Source organism: Cyprinus carpio, chromosome B10 (genome assembly GCF_018340385.1).
Source record: "Cyprinus carpio isolate SPL01 chromosome B10, ASM1834038v1, whole genome shotgun sequence".
Lineage (NCBI taxonomy): Eukaryota > Metazoa > Chordata > Actinopteri > Cypriniformes > Cyprinidae > Cyprinus > Cyprinus carpio.
The window spans coordinates 10,412,163-10,428,396 of NC_056606.1; the positions used below are offsets into that span (position 1 = coordinate 10,412,163).

At 36.3% G+C, this 16,234-nt stretch overlaps 1 protein-coding gene across 2 annotated transcripts; it reads right to left on the minus strand.

Annotated features, from left to right (window-relative positions):
• Positions 1 to 492: 492 nt before the first annotated feature.
• Positions 493 to 15,196, minus strand: LOC109047175 (protein mono-ADP-ribosyltransferase PARP14-like). Of its 2 annotated transcripts, none has more exons than XM_042732460.1 (19): positions 14,974 to 15,196; positions 14,354 to 14,448; positions 13,861 to 13,891; positions 13,501 to 13,619; positions 13,262 to 13,292; positions 12,827 to 13,024; positions 8,354 to 8,581; positions 5,820 to 8,242; positions 5,245 to 5,475; positions 4,189 to 4,398; positions 3,932 to 4,019; positions 3,607 to 3,756; positions 3,428 to 3,490; positions 3,130 to 3,312; positions 2,766 to 2,972; positions 2,004 to 2,609; positions 1,781 to 1,932; positions 1,482 to 1,656; positions 493 to 1,395 (listed from the first exon to the last, which is right to left on the minus strand). In XM_042732460.1, exons 1-19 carry the CDS (start codon positions 15,146 to 15,148, stop codon positions 1,115 to 1,117), a joined length of 5,646 nt encoding a protein of 1,881 aa, XP_042588394.1. In that variant the 5' UTR covers positions 15,149 to 15,196; the 3' UTR covers positions 493 to 1,114. The 2 variants fall into 2 exon arrangements, with proteins under 2 accessions (XP_042588394.1, XP_042588393.1); XM_042732459.1 differs by having other exon boundaries at positions 3,911 to 4,019; positions 14,974 to 15,195.
• Positions 15,197 to 16,234: the final 1,038 nt, after the last annotated feature.

The following is a 16,234-nucleotide window of genomic DNA, read 5'->3' on the forward strand; positions in this document are numbered from 1 at the left end:
ATTTTGTAAATTTCCTACCGTAAATATAGCAAAACTTATTTATTTTATTGTTTTATTAGTAATATGAATTGCTAAGAACTTAATTTGGAAAACTTTAAAGGCAACTTTCTCCATTTTTATTTTTTTTTTTTGCACCATCAGATTCCAGATTTTAAAATAGTTGTATCTCAGCCAAATATTGTCCTAACAAACCATACATCAATGGGAAACTTTATTCAGTTTTCATGTGATGTATAAATCTCAATTAAAAAAAATAAAATAAAAAAACAAATACCCTTATGACTGGTTTGTGGTCCAAGGTCACATTTGTGGTTATGAATCAGTCATGTGACAAGCATTTTTTTATTGTTATTTTATCTTTAAACCTTATTTTAAAATGATTGTTTATTTTACATTAAACTTGAAGTGCATTTCACAGAAATATATATAAAAAAACAGCCATAGAAAATCAGATTTGTTCTACAATGTTTAAAGGATGTAGTAAATAATAATAGTGAAGTCCTTGTCATATTTATTTTATGTAATGGTACAGTATATCTAATTTCAATGCCCTCATTTAATCCCCACATGCTGAACACAAACTTTTCCCAGTTAGGCAATACTTCAATATATGAAAACAAACAACTGCTGATAAGAGTAGTTAGAGATTAAAAGGGAACTGTGAGATTAAACAACTACATCAAATGTCAGGAAACCAACTAAAGCTGAAATTGGACAGTCTAAGGATTCCCAGGATTACATTACTGTTTTGTCAGTTTTCTGTTATTAATGGGCATATTTGGGCAATTTTAATTGATGAAATACATTATATTTCTCAGCATTCAAAGGATTATCACTGTTTTTGAAGTATTAAACTCTCTCTACTAACAGAGAAGCTGCGTAGACACAGGTAATTCACACATGCACATTCTCTCTCTGTCTCTCCCTCAGTCTTTCTCTCAAATTAATTCAGATATATGCCACAATTCATTAAAATAAATGAAATTTTACCACACTACTTCATCCCTGTGTCTGACTAAAATAACCTAAACCTAACTAAAATTATGTTCAGTTTCACCAAATTAATGTAAATCTGAGAAAAAAAAAAAAAAACACTAGCTGACGGAAACTGATATTACTGGAAGGTGATTAGGTATTCTGGGTAAGCCTGTACATCATTGAAGATCACAAACATGGTTGGATTGGTCATGTTGTCAGTCACACTGTTATAGAGATCAGCATTATTTGAGCTCTTCGCAGGGGGAGCAGGAAGGCCTTGTTTTCCTTGAGTGAAATCACCAACAAGCACCCTGACAAGGTACATGCGTTTGTGTCCGTTGATATCAGGTTTAGAGTAGCCTTGGGCTGAGTAACTTGGGTCCACAGCAAAATATGAACCATTCCCATACATGGCTCCTAAAAACAGAACAAGAGCAATAGTCAGCTGATTTAAAATACAAATGGATGCAAGTGAAAAAGTTTATGCTGAATTTGACTGATACCATTCATGCCAGCGAAGCTGCGATTGAAGCCATGATTGTTGATCTGATCTGTCTTATCAGGGCCAGTTCCATGAAAGAGAAGCTTTTCATTGTTTTTGTGCTTGTTTTTATCTTCCAGTTCCTCCTTTTTGATCATGTAGCTTTTCCAAAGTGCACCATTTTGAACTCTTTCAATCTAAAAGCAAAAAAAAATAATAATAAATAAATAAATAAATTGTTTAGCCATTACATTTACACCAGCACTAAGATGCAACACCAGAATCTAATAAATAGGAGGTTTCTCATTAGTCTAGTCTTACTTCAATTATGTTATTGGTTAGATTGGTTCTCCGGAACTCTTTCTCTACTTTTGCAAATTCCTTTGAGCCCACTGTGAGTTTCACAAGAACAATTGGCTGTCCTGTCATGTCCTCCCAGTGTGAAGGCAAAGGGCTTTGAGCTGCAGCTGCAGCTATTGATAAAAAGAAAAACGTGAACAACTAATCCTTGTACAATGTTATTTAAATGATAAAATAATCTCACCTTGCAGATCTACTCTATTCAGTTCAATACTTTTTCCTCTTCTTGTGGCCTCTTTGCGAACTAAATCAGCCTCATATTCATCATTGTTAATTTTGATTTTCACTGAAGGCTGTCTCTTCCGATAGGCCTGTTCCAAGTCATAATTGGTCAATATATCAAAGTTTTTGACACTCCGTCCATTTTCCTGATATTGCCATTGAATCACACTGCTAATGAAATATGCCTCACTTCTTCGGTTTTCATTCCTTTCCACCTTTCTGATCATGTTTCGAATACGATTTTCTGCAGTGTGAACATCTCTTGTCAGACCCTCCAGTGTGATGACAGAGTCTTGGCCTTTCTTCTCAAGCCGGACACTGACTGTGAGCTCTCTCTGCATGGCGTTCAGCATTTCTCCATCCTCTCTGGTGAAATGAGCAATGGCTGGATCATGGATTGGGATGGTCACATGCTCCCGTAATATCAAACTGCTGATCATGTCCTTGGCTTCACTCAGGTCCTTTGGTGTCTCCCCACAGAGTTGAAACACAGCTGGCTCAATTTTTTCAACCACAATCACAAACTCTTCATTTGCGGGAGATTCTGAACTTCCCCTCCAAAAAAAGTCTTGATAAAAAAAATAAATTTTTAATTTTCATTCTAAAAATATTCATTATAATAATATTAATAATTAAAAAAAAGGGAATTACGGTTTTTTTTTTTTTATTATTATTTTTTTTTTTTTTCAAAGAATGGATTGGATTTTTAGAATTTATTACTGACCTTTAATTTTGGTAAGCAGACCTTTATCCTCCTCTACCTTCTCAGCAGATCTTCTGATTATGCTTTGGTGGAAGTCTGCCACCATGTTCGTCTGGAATATAAGAAACTTCACAAGCCCTACATGCACCGGTTTCTTTTTCTTTACAAAGTCAACAACTGCATCAACCATTGCATCTGCAACATCAGCTGGATTTGCACCACCCTGACCTAACGGGTTAAAGACCAAAAAGGAAAAGGATAAGGAAGTGAATAACTCACACAATGTCAGTTTAAAATAAATAAATAAATAAATAAATATACAATAAGTAAATAAACAAAACTCACTGCAATTATGTAAAAAATAAGATCACACATAGTGTCTCACCAGTGCCAAGAGCTGGGAAGGCAACAGAAGTAATCTGCCGTGACTCACATAACTCCAAAACAGACAAAACAACATCCTTAATTTCAGATGGACTATTGCGTCCAATAACATGGATGATGTTTCCACATGGAAGCTGCCCGGCTGAGGTCACAATCTCGGTTTGCTGTGTATTTGATGATCGCACTATTGGGGTGGAGGGGGTGCATATTTACCAATAGCACCTAAAGTTCATTAGATCTCTTCAGAAAGGTAATGTACATCAACAAGAAGAAAATTGCACATTTGAAAGAATACAAACCAATCTGTGAACATTCTTTTTCCACTTGTACTCCAGCAGCATCTAAAATGGCCTTGGATACTCCTGGATTACAAAGTAAAAATCAACTGTCATATTATAATTCTCTTTAAATGTGAAATAAATTATAAATGATTCATTGAAACAGGTAAGACATATAGTTTGTGTATAGTTGGATTAACCTGCTTTCAGTGAAAATGTCTGATTTGAGCAGTTGACAATGGCATCAGTTTTTTCTTTAGTTATGTCTCCTGAAGAAACCTCCAGAGTCACTTGACCCAGCTGCATAGTGTGCACCCCAAAAGAGGGAGAGGAGACTTTGCCAACGACCCCTAAAGAAAAACATAAAGATGTAAGGGGAAAAATATTATTGTCAGTATCCTAAATATATCTGTGACATTTGGATATATTTGTTATTAGAATAAATATTTTAGCAAAATATATTCAAAAAATAAGCGTGATGGACATCAGATAAGAAAGTGTTACCAGAGGTCTTAGCTGACTTTCCAGAAATGTTTTTTTTAATCTTGACATGTTGATGTGCTTCTTTTGTGGTGGGACCCTGAATCCCATGTCTAAAGACACTGGTGAAGCACTAATAGATAAAGCACCGAAATAGACAAGAAAACATGTGCAACTATGTTACATTATTAAAATAGTTTATAGTTCAAACAATAAAAGTACATATCTTGACTTGGTCATTGTATGAGATGGGAAAACTTGACTGTGATTTTATGGTTCTTGAATCTAATTTTGACACGCACCTCTACACTCTCCTTGTCAGAAGGGTGCACAATCACGGTTACCTCTCGAAGGTTTGTAGAGTTAAATTCCTGAACTTCTGTCAGCATGATTCTGGCCACCAGATCTTTAGGAAAGCCAAGATTCCCAGTCCCAATAGCTGGGAAGACGACTGAAGCCATTCTCCAGTTTTCTGCATTTTTCAGGCAATTTCTAATGATCTGAGCAAGTACCTTAAAATGTAAATAAATATATCTATTTTAATCTTTAAAGTACGGAGCCCCACACATAACATGCAAGAAAATATAAATAAATCATGCGTACAATTTACTAATTCGTTCCCTCGATGTACTAAAACGTGCACATGATTACTATTTCGTTCCCTTGATTTGCTAATTCATTCCTTCGATTTACCAAATTGTTCCCTTGATTTGCTAATTTGTGCGCACAATTTACTAATTCGTTCTCTCGATTTATAAACCATGTGCACAATTTATAAATTCAGAGAACAAAATAGTAAATCGTGCAAGCGATTTAGCCTATTTTTTTTTTCTACATGCCATGTGTGGGACTCCGTATTTTAGCATGATCGCTATCCCTGCTCATGGAGGGCCACCATCCTGCAGACTTCAGTTCCAACCCTTCTTCAACACACCTGTCTGTAATTATCAAATAACCCTGAACCCCTTGATTAGCTGGTTTAGTTGTGTTTAACTGGTGTTGGAGCTGAAATTCGCAGGACAGCAGCTTTCCAGGAGCAGGGTTGGAAATCCCTGCTTTAAAGACAGTACCATCTAAATCAAGGGTTTTCAAATCTGCCCTGGAGAACCCTCAGCACTGCACATTTTGTATGTCCTCCTTACCAGACACACCCAATTTAGGTCTTGCAGACTCTACAAATGAGCTGATAAATGGAACCAGGTGTGTTAGATGAGGGAGACATACAAAATGTGCAGTGATGAGGGTCCTCTAGGACAGGTTTAAAAACCCCTGATCTATTGTGAAGCCTACATATCACACACGTGCAATATCATTTAAGCCTTAAAACAAAAAGCAGGTCACAAAATTGTTATTCTCACCTTATGTTCTGAGCCTTGCTTCCAAAATGGGCAAACTACATGGAAGACTTTTTGACATTTCAGTTTATAACCATCTGTAATGAGCATTTCACCATAATTTACATTCTTTGAGCGAGCAGCTCTGGTGATTTCTGCCTGGAGCTGATGACCAGCAGTCTGGAGGAGTGCGTTGGAGACGGCACCTTTACTGAGGTCCAAGTCCTCCGACATAGTGTTTACAATGACATCAGCCTGTAGGAGAAACAAAGGAGACAAAAGAAAATAGTAAAATTTACTTGAGAAGCACAATGTATTAAGCAGAGGTGTAGCTTGCAGGGTGGGGTTTCTGTAGAAAAGTCTGTGGTACACAGAGTGTGACTGACCAAAGTGACTGTTTTGGTTTTAACTTTTTTATTATTAATTTTTTTAATATAACTTAAACTTTTTTCCTTTTAAGAATTTTATGGATTGTCACATGGAAACAAGTGGGGGAAAAGCCTAATTAAAAATATGAATATTAAATAGAAGTCGTTAAGAAGTAAATGGTTGCTATGGTTGATCTTTCTGTCAGATTTTTTAATTAACAATTCACTTACACTTGCATCCTGGATGTTCCCTTTGCTCAGAATGATTTTTAATCCCTCTTGTGTAGTTTTTCTCTCAAGAACAGTTAACCCTTCAGAGTTACCTGATCTGCCACCATAGCTTGAGGTTTCTCTTCTCCAGTGTGCTTGTCCTTCAAAGTCTCGATTACCACGATTTTTGGGGTCTTCAAACTCTTGGTTTCTTTGGCCATAGTTTCCACGACCACGACCATTTCCACGATACCCTTGTCCACTGTTACTATACCCATGAGGTTTGGTTTGATGAGGGAAAGTCATTTTGGGGTTATAAGCAGCAAACTCTTTTCTGACAGCTTGAGTCATGGCATTCACAGTGTTGTCATTATTGTCAACCAAGTGAATTTCAGTTAATGTGCTATTGGAGCCTCTGTGGTTATGATCATCAATGTAATCACGCACCTCCTTGGCGATTGTTTCAGTGCAAAGATCAAGAGGACAACCAAATATCCCTGAACTAATAACTGGGATTGCAATGGAGGAGCAGTTTCTGCTTGACGCCTGGTTTAGACTTTCCCTCACAGCACGTCTCAGGCGTTGCTCAGTGGTACGTCTGTCTGAATCACTAAAACGAGGTCCAACAGCATGCACCACATATTTACAGGGAAGATGACCAGCATCAGTGATGAAGGCATCTCCAGGCTTCAGCGGCCCATTTGATTTTGTGAGTTGGTCACAGATTTGCTGCAGACTTGGTCCAGCAGCTTGGAGAAGTGCTAAAGCTACACCACCAGTGTGCTTCAGATCTTCATTAGCAGCATTGACCACAGCATCAACATTGATCTTGCAAATGTCTGCCTTCCTGACAGTAACAGTTACTCCACCTGGCACTTGAACCTCACAAGAGACCTGGCCAATATCTTTTAAACTACCTTCAGTAAATTCATCTTCCTCTGCATCCAGCATATCATCTTCCTGAAGAACCACCACAAAACTTTTTTCCTTCAACAGCATTGAGATAATCATTTTACCCTGCTCCATGAAGTACTTCTTTGCTCCTGCCTTTTTAATGATCATTGTGTCTGTGTAGAGAGCATCTGACAGCCTTTTAAACAGAGTCATAGCTGGCTGGACAAATGTACGCTCTCCAGACAGTTTAATCCAGGGTCTCTTTGAATCAAAATTCACTTTAATCTTATCAGACTTAATTAAATGCTGCCAGTCTTGTGATTTTCTGTCTTTTATTAATTCAAATGCTGCGTGTGATTTGACACGAATGGTTTCTTCAATTCTAGCGTGTTCCTCCATAAAACGTCCTAAGTTCTCACTGACTTCCAACACAGGGTCTCTAAATCCAGTCACTATTACTTTGTCTCTCTGTGAAATGTGTATTGACACAGATGTTTTTTTGGAAGTATTAAATGATTCGTGCAATTGTTTTTTGAGATCCAGCCATGCTGGCATTTGAAGGACACCCTGATCTTCTACAGTGAGGTCTTTGGTTGTGAGAACTGTTTTCACTCTGTTCTCTGCCTCATTAAGTGCTCTTTCTGTGCTTCCAATCACAACAACATCTCCATTTTCGATTGTGTAGACAGCAGTTATTCCATGAGATATGAAGAGATCCCTGGACATTTCATCACAATCCACTGATCTCAAGAACTCCAGGATTGAACGGTTAATCTGTAAGGGCTTCTGCTTCATATTTATTTTCTTCTCAAGGACCCAATTCTTGAAGACAAGAGTTTCTGTATGAAGCCCTGATAAAATAAGTCTGTTCATCTTTTTGTTGTAGTCAATGCGCAGGTGTGGAGAAACAGCACTTGTCAGGCCATCTTGTTCAAGAAGAGAGTATAAGGCAGGAGAAATTTCCATGGACTCTGTCACACTGTTCTTCTCTCTCTCCAGTTGATTTGTTGCTCTCTCTAAAAATTTCTCTATTATGGGTTTCAGTCCAATTATCTCATGGGTCATTCCTGCCAGTGTCAGCACCCCTTTAGAGGCATCCGTATCTACGAAAACCTGATCTTGCACTATTTTCTTAATATCACTCTCCACTTTTGACCACAAGGCGTGTGACACGGGCCACTCAGATGTTGTGTAGTTTGAGATGATTTTCTTGAAGGCATCAATGGCATTCTTACTCCAGCCATCAATGTGTCTTCTGGTAACTCCTTTCTGTTTCAGTAATGCTGGATCAGGTCTGAGCAAAACTTCTGGTTTGTCCATGTTTATGTGGCAGAAGTGTGAGCTCATCTGGTCTTTAATAGAGGAAATCTGCCTTTTCTTGACGATGAACTCCCTGATGGCAGGATGTACACTGACTGTAATGGGTTCAGGCAGCTTCAAATTTGGCCTGTTTCCACCATACAAGATTGTATCCAGTGATTTAAAGTAGGGATATATCTTGACTGGAACATCACATATATTATTCTCTAGCTTTAAAACTCTCTCTTTGGCTGAAAAAGAATAAATAAATGCACTGATGTTGACAATATGAGGTAAATAAGTGTTATCACTAAATATGTAACTGTAAAGCAAAGACTACCAGCAATTGTATGTGTATTTACCTTCTTCCTCTTTAAAGATAATCATAGCTGCTTGCTCTGATGGAATTGTGATAACTTCCTCTACTGGACCGCCCCATTTCTCAAAATAGAGTTCCAGCAGCATCTTGGTAGCCTCAGCTGGAAGTTCCTCCACCCGCACACATGTGCTTCTCTCCAGTGCACAGGCCCTCAGATTATTCTTCTTGAACTTTTCATGTGTCCTGCTGTCCTCAAGGAACTTTCCTGCAGCTGTAAGAAGCAATATTTTACAGAATGTGCCACACACATTTAATCAAGTGATAAAAGCAAATGTGAGCAACTGTATGTACCAGTACAGTATTAAAACTGTCATATAATAACAGTGATGGGCAGCTTGATTCTTATTCTCAAAACCGTGCTTTTGTGCAGTTGGTTTCAATGAATCAATTAAAAAAAATTAATCAGGTCTTTTATGCCACCACATAATGACATCAATACTTCATGCTATCATCCCTGTAGGTGAAAATACAGACTCAGACTGTATATACCAAGATGGTTCACTCATATTATTATGAATGGGAGAAACTGCAACATGTGGAATAATGAGTTAAGTGGAATAAGTCCCGCCTCCTAAACAAAAGAGCCAATTAGTAAAGTCATTGCATTGCTGCTGTTAGAAGCTCCAGTTTCCAATTGAAACAATCTGTGTCCTGAAGGCAAGGCAAGGACTCAGGTGCAGAGTAGTATATGGACTTTATTTAAAGCTCAAAACAAAACACAAACAAACTATCACTTGGGAGAAAACAGTCAAGGCCTTATGGCAAAAAAACTGAGGTATGATACACAAAGGGAAAGGTAGCCTGAGTATGACACAATACCTACACAAGGCAAAACGACATAACAAGTTGGCATAAGACAAAGCACACAGGGAGAATAGATAGGGAAAGAACTTAGGAAAGTAACAAGTGAAAGCAGATGGGGCATATTAACTAACAATAAGAAAAGTGGGGGGAAGGGTTAAGCAGGGCCTGATTGGGACTCATTTTCACCAAAAGTCTACACTCTGTAAGTTTTCTCCAATTGAAAAACATGCACTTTCATTCAATCATAGTCTATATGGTTGCAATAAAATTTTTGTTAAGAAAAATTAAGTGCCATTGTTTAAAAAAAAAAATGCTTTATTGGCTGATGTTTCATAGACGTTCAATTGTTATCCTTTGAAATTTCAAGCCATTTGTATTTAATTTCACAGCATCTCACCTCCTAAATTCCACATGACCACTTGACAATAGCACCAGAATCCAGACACCAAACCAAGAACTAGACCAACCAAAGTGATTTAGTGGGCAAACAAACATCCATTGCCTATTGCCGATAGTTTAGCAATGCACAGCTCACACATAAGTCACTTTCAAACCAAACAACTTTCTGTTGGAATTAGTGATTCCATGTGACCAACTTAAACCCAGTGGGAAATCTGTTTAGAGAAATCTATCGACCTCATGTGGAATTCCCGATCACATGGATTCCTATTGAAATAACTGGATTTGCTGTAAAAATCCAAATTTACTTAAGAACTAATGGCCCTTGACTGTCACAGTAGGCCTATCCCTATATTGCCTCACGTGGGTGTAACCCCTCTGGTTCTATTCCGTCCAGTCTGAGCAGGATTCGAAATGGCATTTCCAGCATGGGAGGCAGGCGCACCAATGAGGACACTAAAGATTGCAGCCTCTAGTGTCAGTAGCTACTGCTCCTCTTGAGGTTAGGGGAGTGAGGTTTAGCTCATTCCAACTGGCCACCATTTTTCAAATGAAACGGCGAAGAGCTCTCAAGTGAGTCTTGTAGAGGCTATAGAAATTAACTTCATGTGTTCATGTCCTCATTTAGTGAGATGCAGACGCTGAAATCACCAAGCTTCACGTGTTTTTGAGTTTGCGTAGTAGCCTAGATGGAACTACGCTACTCATTTGAACAGAGACGCACAAAACATGTAGACTTACGAGCGACATGCTTGTGTTTGTGCTGTGTGAAAGCCTTAACATCTCCTGTGGGTGAAATACACCTAATTTGTGATTTTACATCCATCTCTGCATAATACACATTAGTAAAAGGATCTATTTTCATTTTGATTTGTCTATAGATAAACTTTAGGGGGCCGGGGTACCTTATAAAAATAGCCCGAAAAAGAAAATGCTACCTGCAGCTCTGTAATTTTCACGCGACTGCATTTTTAAAATAGCCCAATTGTGCAGGAAACCACAAACCTGGCAACACTGACCACTGATATTCTACCAAAAAACATCTGTTTGGTTTTGATTATCATGTATATCGTGATGATATCGTGCGTTTTAAAGCCATATCAGTTCAAACTTTAGATATACGGTTCTCTGAGCGCACACATCCGAAGCACGTACACAGAAAGCGTCTGTCACATGGCATGTGAGTACTAAACTAAGTTCTCTTTCATGTCTTTTTGTGTTTAAACTGTCAAATACACATAATTTTATGTTAAAAACACTCATGAGTTACAAAAAATAGCCAGTTATGTCTGTGAAGGTGACAGGTGGGAAATAAATTGCATGTTTATATTAGATCTGTGTGGCAGTAGCATAATATACAGTAAATAAATCAATAAATCCAATGCTCTCGTCTCCTCTGAAGCTGGGACTCTAAACAGTGTACTGTGCTCATCAGTGCAGCCAAAGACAGATCAGTTAGCATGCTTTGCTCAAACTTTAGCCATGGCATGAGAACTGGTACACCGTTGTCGATTGCAAAAATACAATGGCGGCGTTGTGGGTGGAAACTTGCAGATTAAGTGGCGGTAATATTATAATAAGATCCCCTTCTACATTACAGCGCAATCTGAGCAGCTCATTTTTTCACAAGCTTGCAGAGAAACGCTTTCCAAAACAAAGTTACTGGGTTGTTCTTTTTCACGTTTTCTGAGTTGGTAAATTAACCGGTGACCCAATTATACCACTTAAACACGAAAAAGTCAGATTTTCATGATATGTCACGTTTAACCCTCTGGGGCCTGAGGGTGTTTTGGGGGCCTAGAGAAGTTTTGACATGCCCTGATATTTGTGTTTTTTTCAGTTGCTTATATACATATAAATGGCTAAAGTCTAACAACACTGTAATCAGCACAAACTGGGCTACAATAATATGTGAGCAGCATGTATGTACATGATTGTGTTTTTGAGAAAGCAACGTTTATGCGTGGTTAGTGAAAAACTAAAATTTTGAAGTCACTGAAATAAGACAATAAAACACCTAGAGAACATTTGTTCACAAGACTTTTGAGAACAGATTTTGAAGCCTAGAGTTTTTTCTTCAAAATAATGTGAAAATCATCTTTATTACTCGCTAACAGAAAACAATATATTGATTTACATTTTTTAAGACACTTTTTGTGTAGGAAAGGTATATGCGAGAAGGCGTCAACTATCATGCATAATGCTGTAATTCAAACATGAGAAGACAAAGGCCTGCATAATGAGCTGCATAATGAGCCTTTCAGCCAGGTGTGTGACTGAGAGAGAAGAGTTACTAGAAAGACTCTGAGGACAAAATATTTTTTTTTTAAACTACATTATTAACATTATTGTGATGGTCACTGATACTAGTACTAATTTATAGAGAAAAAGAGCACAATTGTGGATCAGTGCTGACAAGAGGACACAAATTGTTTGAAATGATGCAGTCCAATTTGATAATGAGGTGCACTAATAAGAACCGGTTTAAAAGAAAAATTACTTTTGAAACATGTTCTAACTTCCAGAGTTCCAGATCTAAGAACTGCATCTCTAGTCCAAAAAGTGGCAAATATAAAGCTAAATCAAGATTAGGTTTTTAGTGAAAACTAAAATCATGAATAAGGTGTTTTATTTTTATTTTTTTCTGGGGAAAATATATAATAAATGATGACACCTTTTATGCATATACACACATTTAAAGGGGTCATGAAATGGAAAATCAAAATGTTCTTAATATTTACACACACACACACACACACACACACACACAAACACAAACACACACATATATATATATATATTTTATGAAATATACTTTAGTGCCAGGAATTTTGTCCATAAACGTGAAGAAAGTAGGTATAATTATTTGTAATCTTACAGTGTGTTTGTAATAAACATCAGACCAGTGTTTAATGTTATCAAGACCATTATTGTTTGAGTGGTGCTAATAAAATCAATGGGTATTGTGCAATGAAGTTAGCCAATCACAGCAGTGGGTGTTTACTTATGTTTCTGCATTCTGCAAGTAATCTATCCTCAAGAAACATTTAAAATGTAAAAATCTGAAATTGCAATTAATGATTTTTTTAAAGTAAAAGGATAACAATAATGGTTTTATAATAATAATAATAGCAACAACAACAACAACTATTATTATTATTATTATTATTATTATTATTATTATGTGAAAATGTAAATGCTATTATGTAAATAACAAATGTAAATATATTTTTATAGGAGTAGAACAACTTACCACTGGGATTTTTAAAGGTCACAACAGCTTTTCTTAATTCTGGTATTAATTCCATACTAAAGTCATTTCCAGAAAGACTGCCGATGTTCTCCACCAAAAGAGTCAAAACATCTTGGTTAAAATCATCTGGAAGGTTCTCAAGGACCACAGCACTTGACTCTTGAGGTTTTTTCACATCCAACTCAGTCTGCAGGACATCTTCAAGAAAATTAAAAGTGACATGTTTAAATCCACCTACAGTTAACTTACCCAGTACATGGTAAATGATATTTGATTTTGATTTTTTTTTATGTTTATGTTGCTTTTTGATGTGTTTAGTAAATTGTATCAGAATTAGTAAGATAAGATAATTATAAATAATAAGATAAGACAATAGAAAGATAACCTAACCAATAAAAAAGATTATGTGCATATACTTCCAGATGATTTACTTACTTGGTTCCTGATATCCACATGCCTGCTCCGTCTGAAACCACACAAATGCAAAGCATTGGTAATTACTTAAATTGAAAACACTGCTAGCCATCTTCCTACAGAAATTCTAAAATGCATCTACATCTCAACCATAAAAACATAATGTTTGAATAATTAATGTTCTTATAGGCCATACTATTCATATATAGCAGTGACTTGATGCAATTTGTTGGTCCTAAATTTGTATTTACTCCACTCACTCTTTGTCCAGTGCTGTCTGCCTGTTTCTCCGCATCACTGGGTTTGCACATTTTGGACTCGATTTGGTGACTGGTAGTGTTAATATCATTTTTAGCCCGGGAGAGCATGCCATCTCGGCCTTGAACACAAATATCAGATGCATCACAACAAATAATTTTCTTATGTAAACTTAAACAGTTAAGTCTCTCTACAAGCAATAAAATAATACAGGATTATTTAGTAACTATCGAAGTGATATCTTCACCACTGAAAAGGAATGTGTAAGTCAGAACATCAGCAATAACAGTAAAATAACGCAACCAATAAAAGATCACATGCATGTTAGCAGCCATAGACCAAAGTTCACAGGATTTACTTACTTGGTTCCTGATTTCCAAATGCCTGCTCTGTCTAAAAAAAAACATAAATGTAAAGCATTTATGAGCACATAAATGGGGAATGCTACCATACATGTAGAGTTAGTTCTTTGTTCTCTCCTTTTCAACAAAATAACCATCTTTCTAGAGAAACAAGTTTAAGGCTGCACACTCTTAAGAAAAAACAAAACAAAACAAACAAAGACAGTAGAAAAGCTGTCACTGGGGTGGTACCTTTAGATACACTTTGGTATGTTTTAGGTATGTACACCTGAGGTACTAATATGAACCATTTAGGTACAAAGGTCTATCTTTTGAATATGTACCACCCCAGTGACACATTTTTTTATTATTATTTTTTTTATTTATTTATTTAATGAGAATGTACCATAAAATAAAATCCAGATTTTTATGATAGACCATACTGACTTGACGCAATCTACAGAGATTATAGAGCTATAATTGTGCATTTCATAACAAGTCTTACTATACTCACCTTTTGTCCAGTGCTGGGTTTGTACACTTTCAACTTGATTTGCTGATTGCCAATAGTAATAATGTGTTCTGCCTGGGAGAGCACGCCATCTCGGACTGAAATAAAAACAATCAGATTTAGTCAGATACACCACACAACTTTTCACTCCCAACACACACACACACACACACACACACACACACACACACACACACACACACACACTTTTATTTTTATTTTTATTATTTTAATTTTCTTTTTTGCATGTTTCATGATTTTTCAAAGTGAGGTTTCTGTTTCTCTCTCTCTCGTTTTTAACCATTTTCAAAAATCGTGTTTCTTCATTGTGGATTCCAATTAATCTCAATCAAACTGCAGTTATTAATATTTTATTTATTTATAATTTGATTAAGTAAAAATAACTAAACAATACAGCTTACAAACACAATAAAAACATTATAACGTAATAAAAAAATATGATTTGTGAACATTTGAAAAAGAGTTATCTGTTTTTGCAAATAAATTCTTCATATAGTGATATTTTAGTAGTTTTGACAAAACCGCATGGCAATATCTCAACATGTATATTAGATTTTAATAAACCAAAATAATGTTATTTTGTTAACATGTTAATAACTTACTGTCCGATGATTTGAACAGAATCGTAGCAGAGTTGCTCCCGTCATTATATTGCACGAAGCAGTCTCCTCCTTGAGATTTCTTACTCTGAAAGTAAATCTGAAGTTTATTTTTCACACTTTTAACATTTTTAGCCTGCCAGTTTCCTTCTACAATGATGGGATAATATTCGTCCATCGTGATTTTTCTGGTTAATGAGGAAATGACTTGCGAGTCACTGTATATAGATGAATTACGCCCTCTTGTTTATTTTCGCTTTTGCTTCTGCATAAACTTACAGTGTTTCACCTGTGTGTTTTTTTAATTGCTTAACTAACTATAGGCTACGGCAACTAATTAGTTTACTCTTAATCATTTTGTGTTGGATTGCGTGTAAATAAACCTTTCTGTTGTTGTTGTCGCAAGGTTTTTTGTTTGTTTGATTGTTTGTTTTTTGTTCCCCCACAGCAATCCAGCTTTTGTCAAAGTCCCCTAATTCGTTTCGTTTGGTGACGTACACTAAATTGTCTCTGACTAAAACTACTTTGGGCGGTAATAGTACTCTACAACCAACAGATGGCAGTATAGCCTCATCCTGGCTTTCTGATAACACTGAAGTCACTGATTCATGGACTTACCAAACTGAGACGTGAGTCAAAATGCATCCCAATCAGTTTGTAAAATAGTATTTTAATGTGAACGATGCCAACTAAAATTTGTAACACAAATTTACCACTGACAGATATTAAGAAACATTTTCAAAAACAGGCAATAGGATATATGTTATTTTTGTTATTAACATTTCTCTTTCCTAAGACTTTTTTTTTTTTAGTTAAATAAATAAATAGGCCTACGTACAATCATAAACAAATACATAAATAGAAGCTTCTAAAATACACTTTCTGGCCTCTTATTTGTCTCTAGCTCAAGGCTTTCTTCTCACAGACTAATGAAATAGGTTTAAAAGTTAAAATCTCTACTCTCTCTTCTGTAATTAGACCTGAATGCATAAATCTAATAATTACCATTGATCCAATTACATTAAAGTACAAGCAAACTTTTATAACAAGGTGTACCTTGTGAGATTTGGACTGTTATTAGTTTTTTGATCTTCTGTCACCTTTTGCAGTTTAAGTTCAATAACAGCTCCTCAACATCATTAGCCTTTATTCACCCAACAATGAGGGTCAGAGAAGGAGTGTCTGTCCGAGGACTAGTATAGTACTGCTTCATGTGCAAGCACACAGCCCTAAATAAATTATTTTTACTGACAGCACTGAGTCC

What these genes read in the sequence shown, in the direction of transcription:
- LOC109047175 (XM_042732459.1), bottom strand. Translation starts at nt 15,148, where the DNA reads ATGGACGAATATTATCCCATCATTGTAGAAGGAAACTGGCAGGCTAAA. An exon ending in ATTTGGAAATCAGGAACCAA is followed by an intron (nt 13,620 to 13,860) that starts GTAAGTAAATCC and finishes TTTGTGTTCAAG; the next exon opens with GCCGAGATGGCATGCTCTCC. An exon ending in TAACCAATAACATAATTGAA is followed by an intron (nt 1,657 to 1,780) that starts GTAAGACTAGAC and finishes TTTTGCTTTTAG; the next exon opens with ATTGAAAGAGTTCAAAATGG.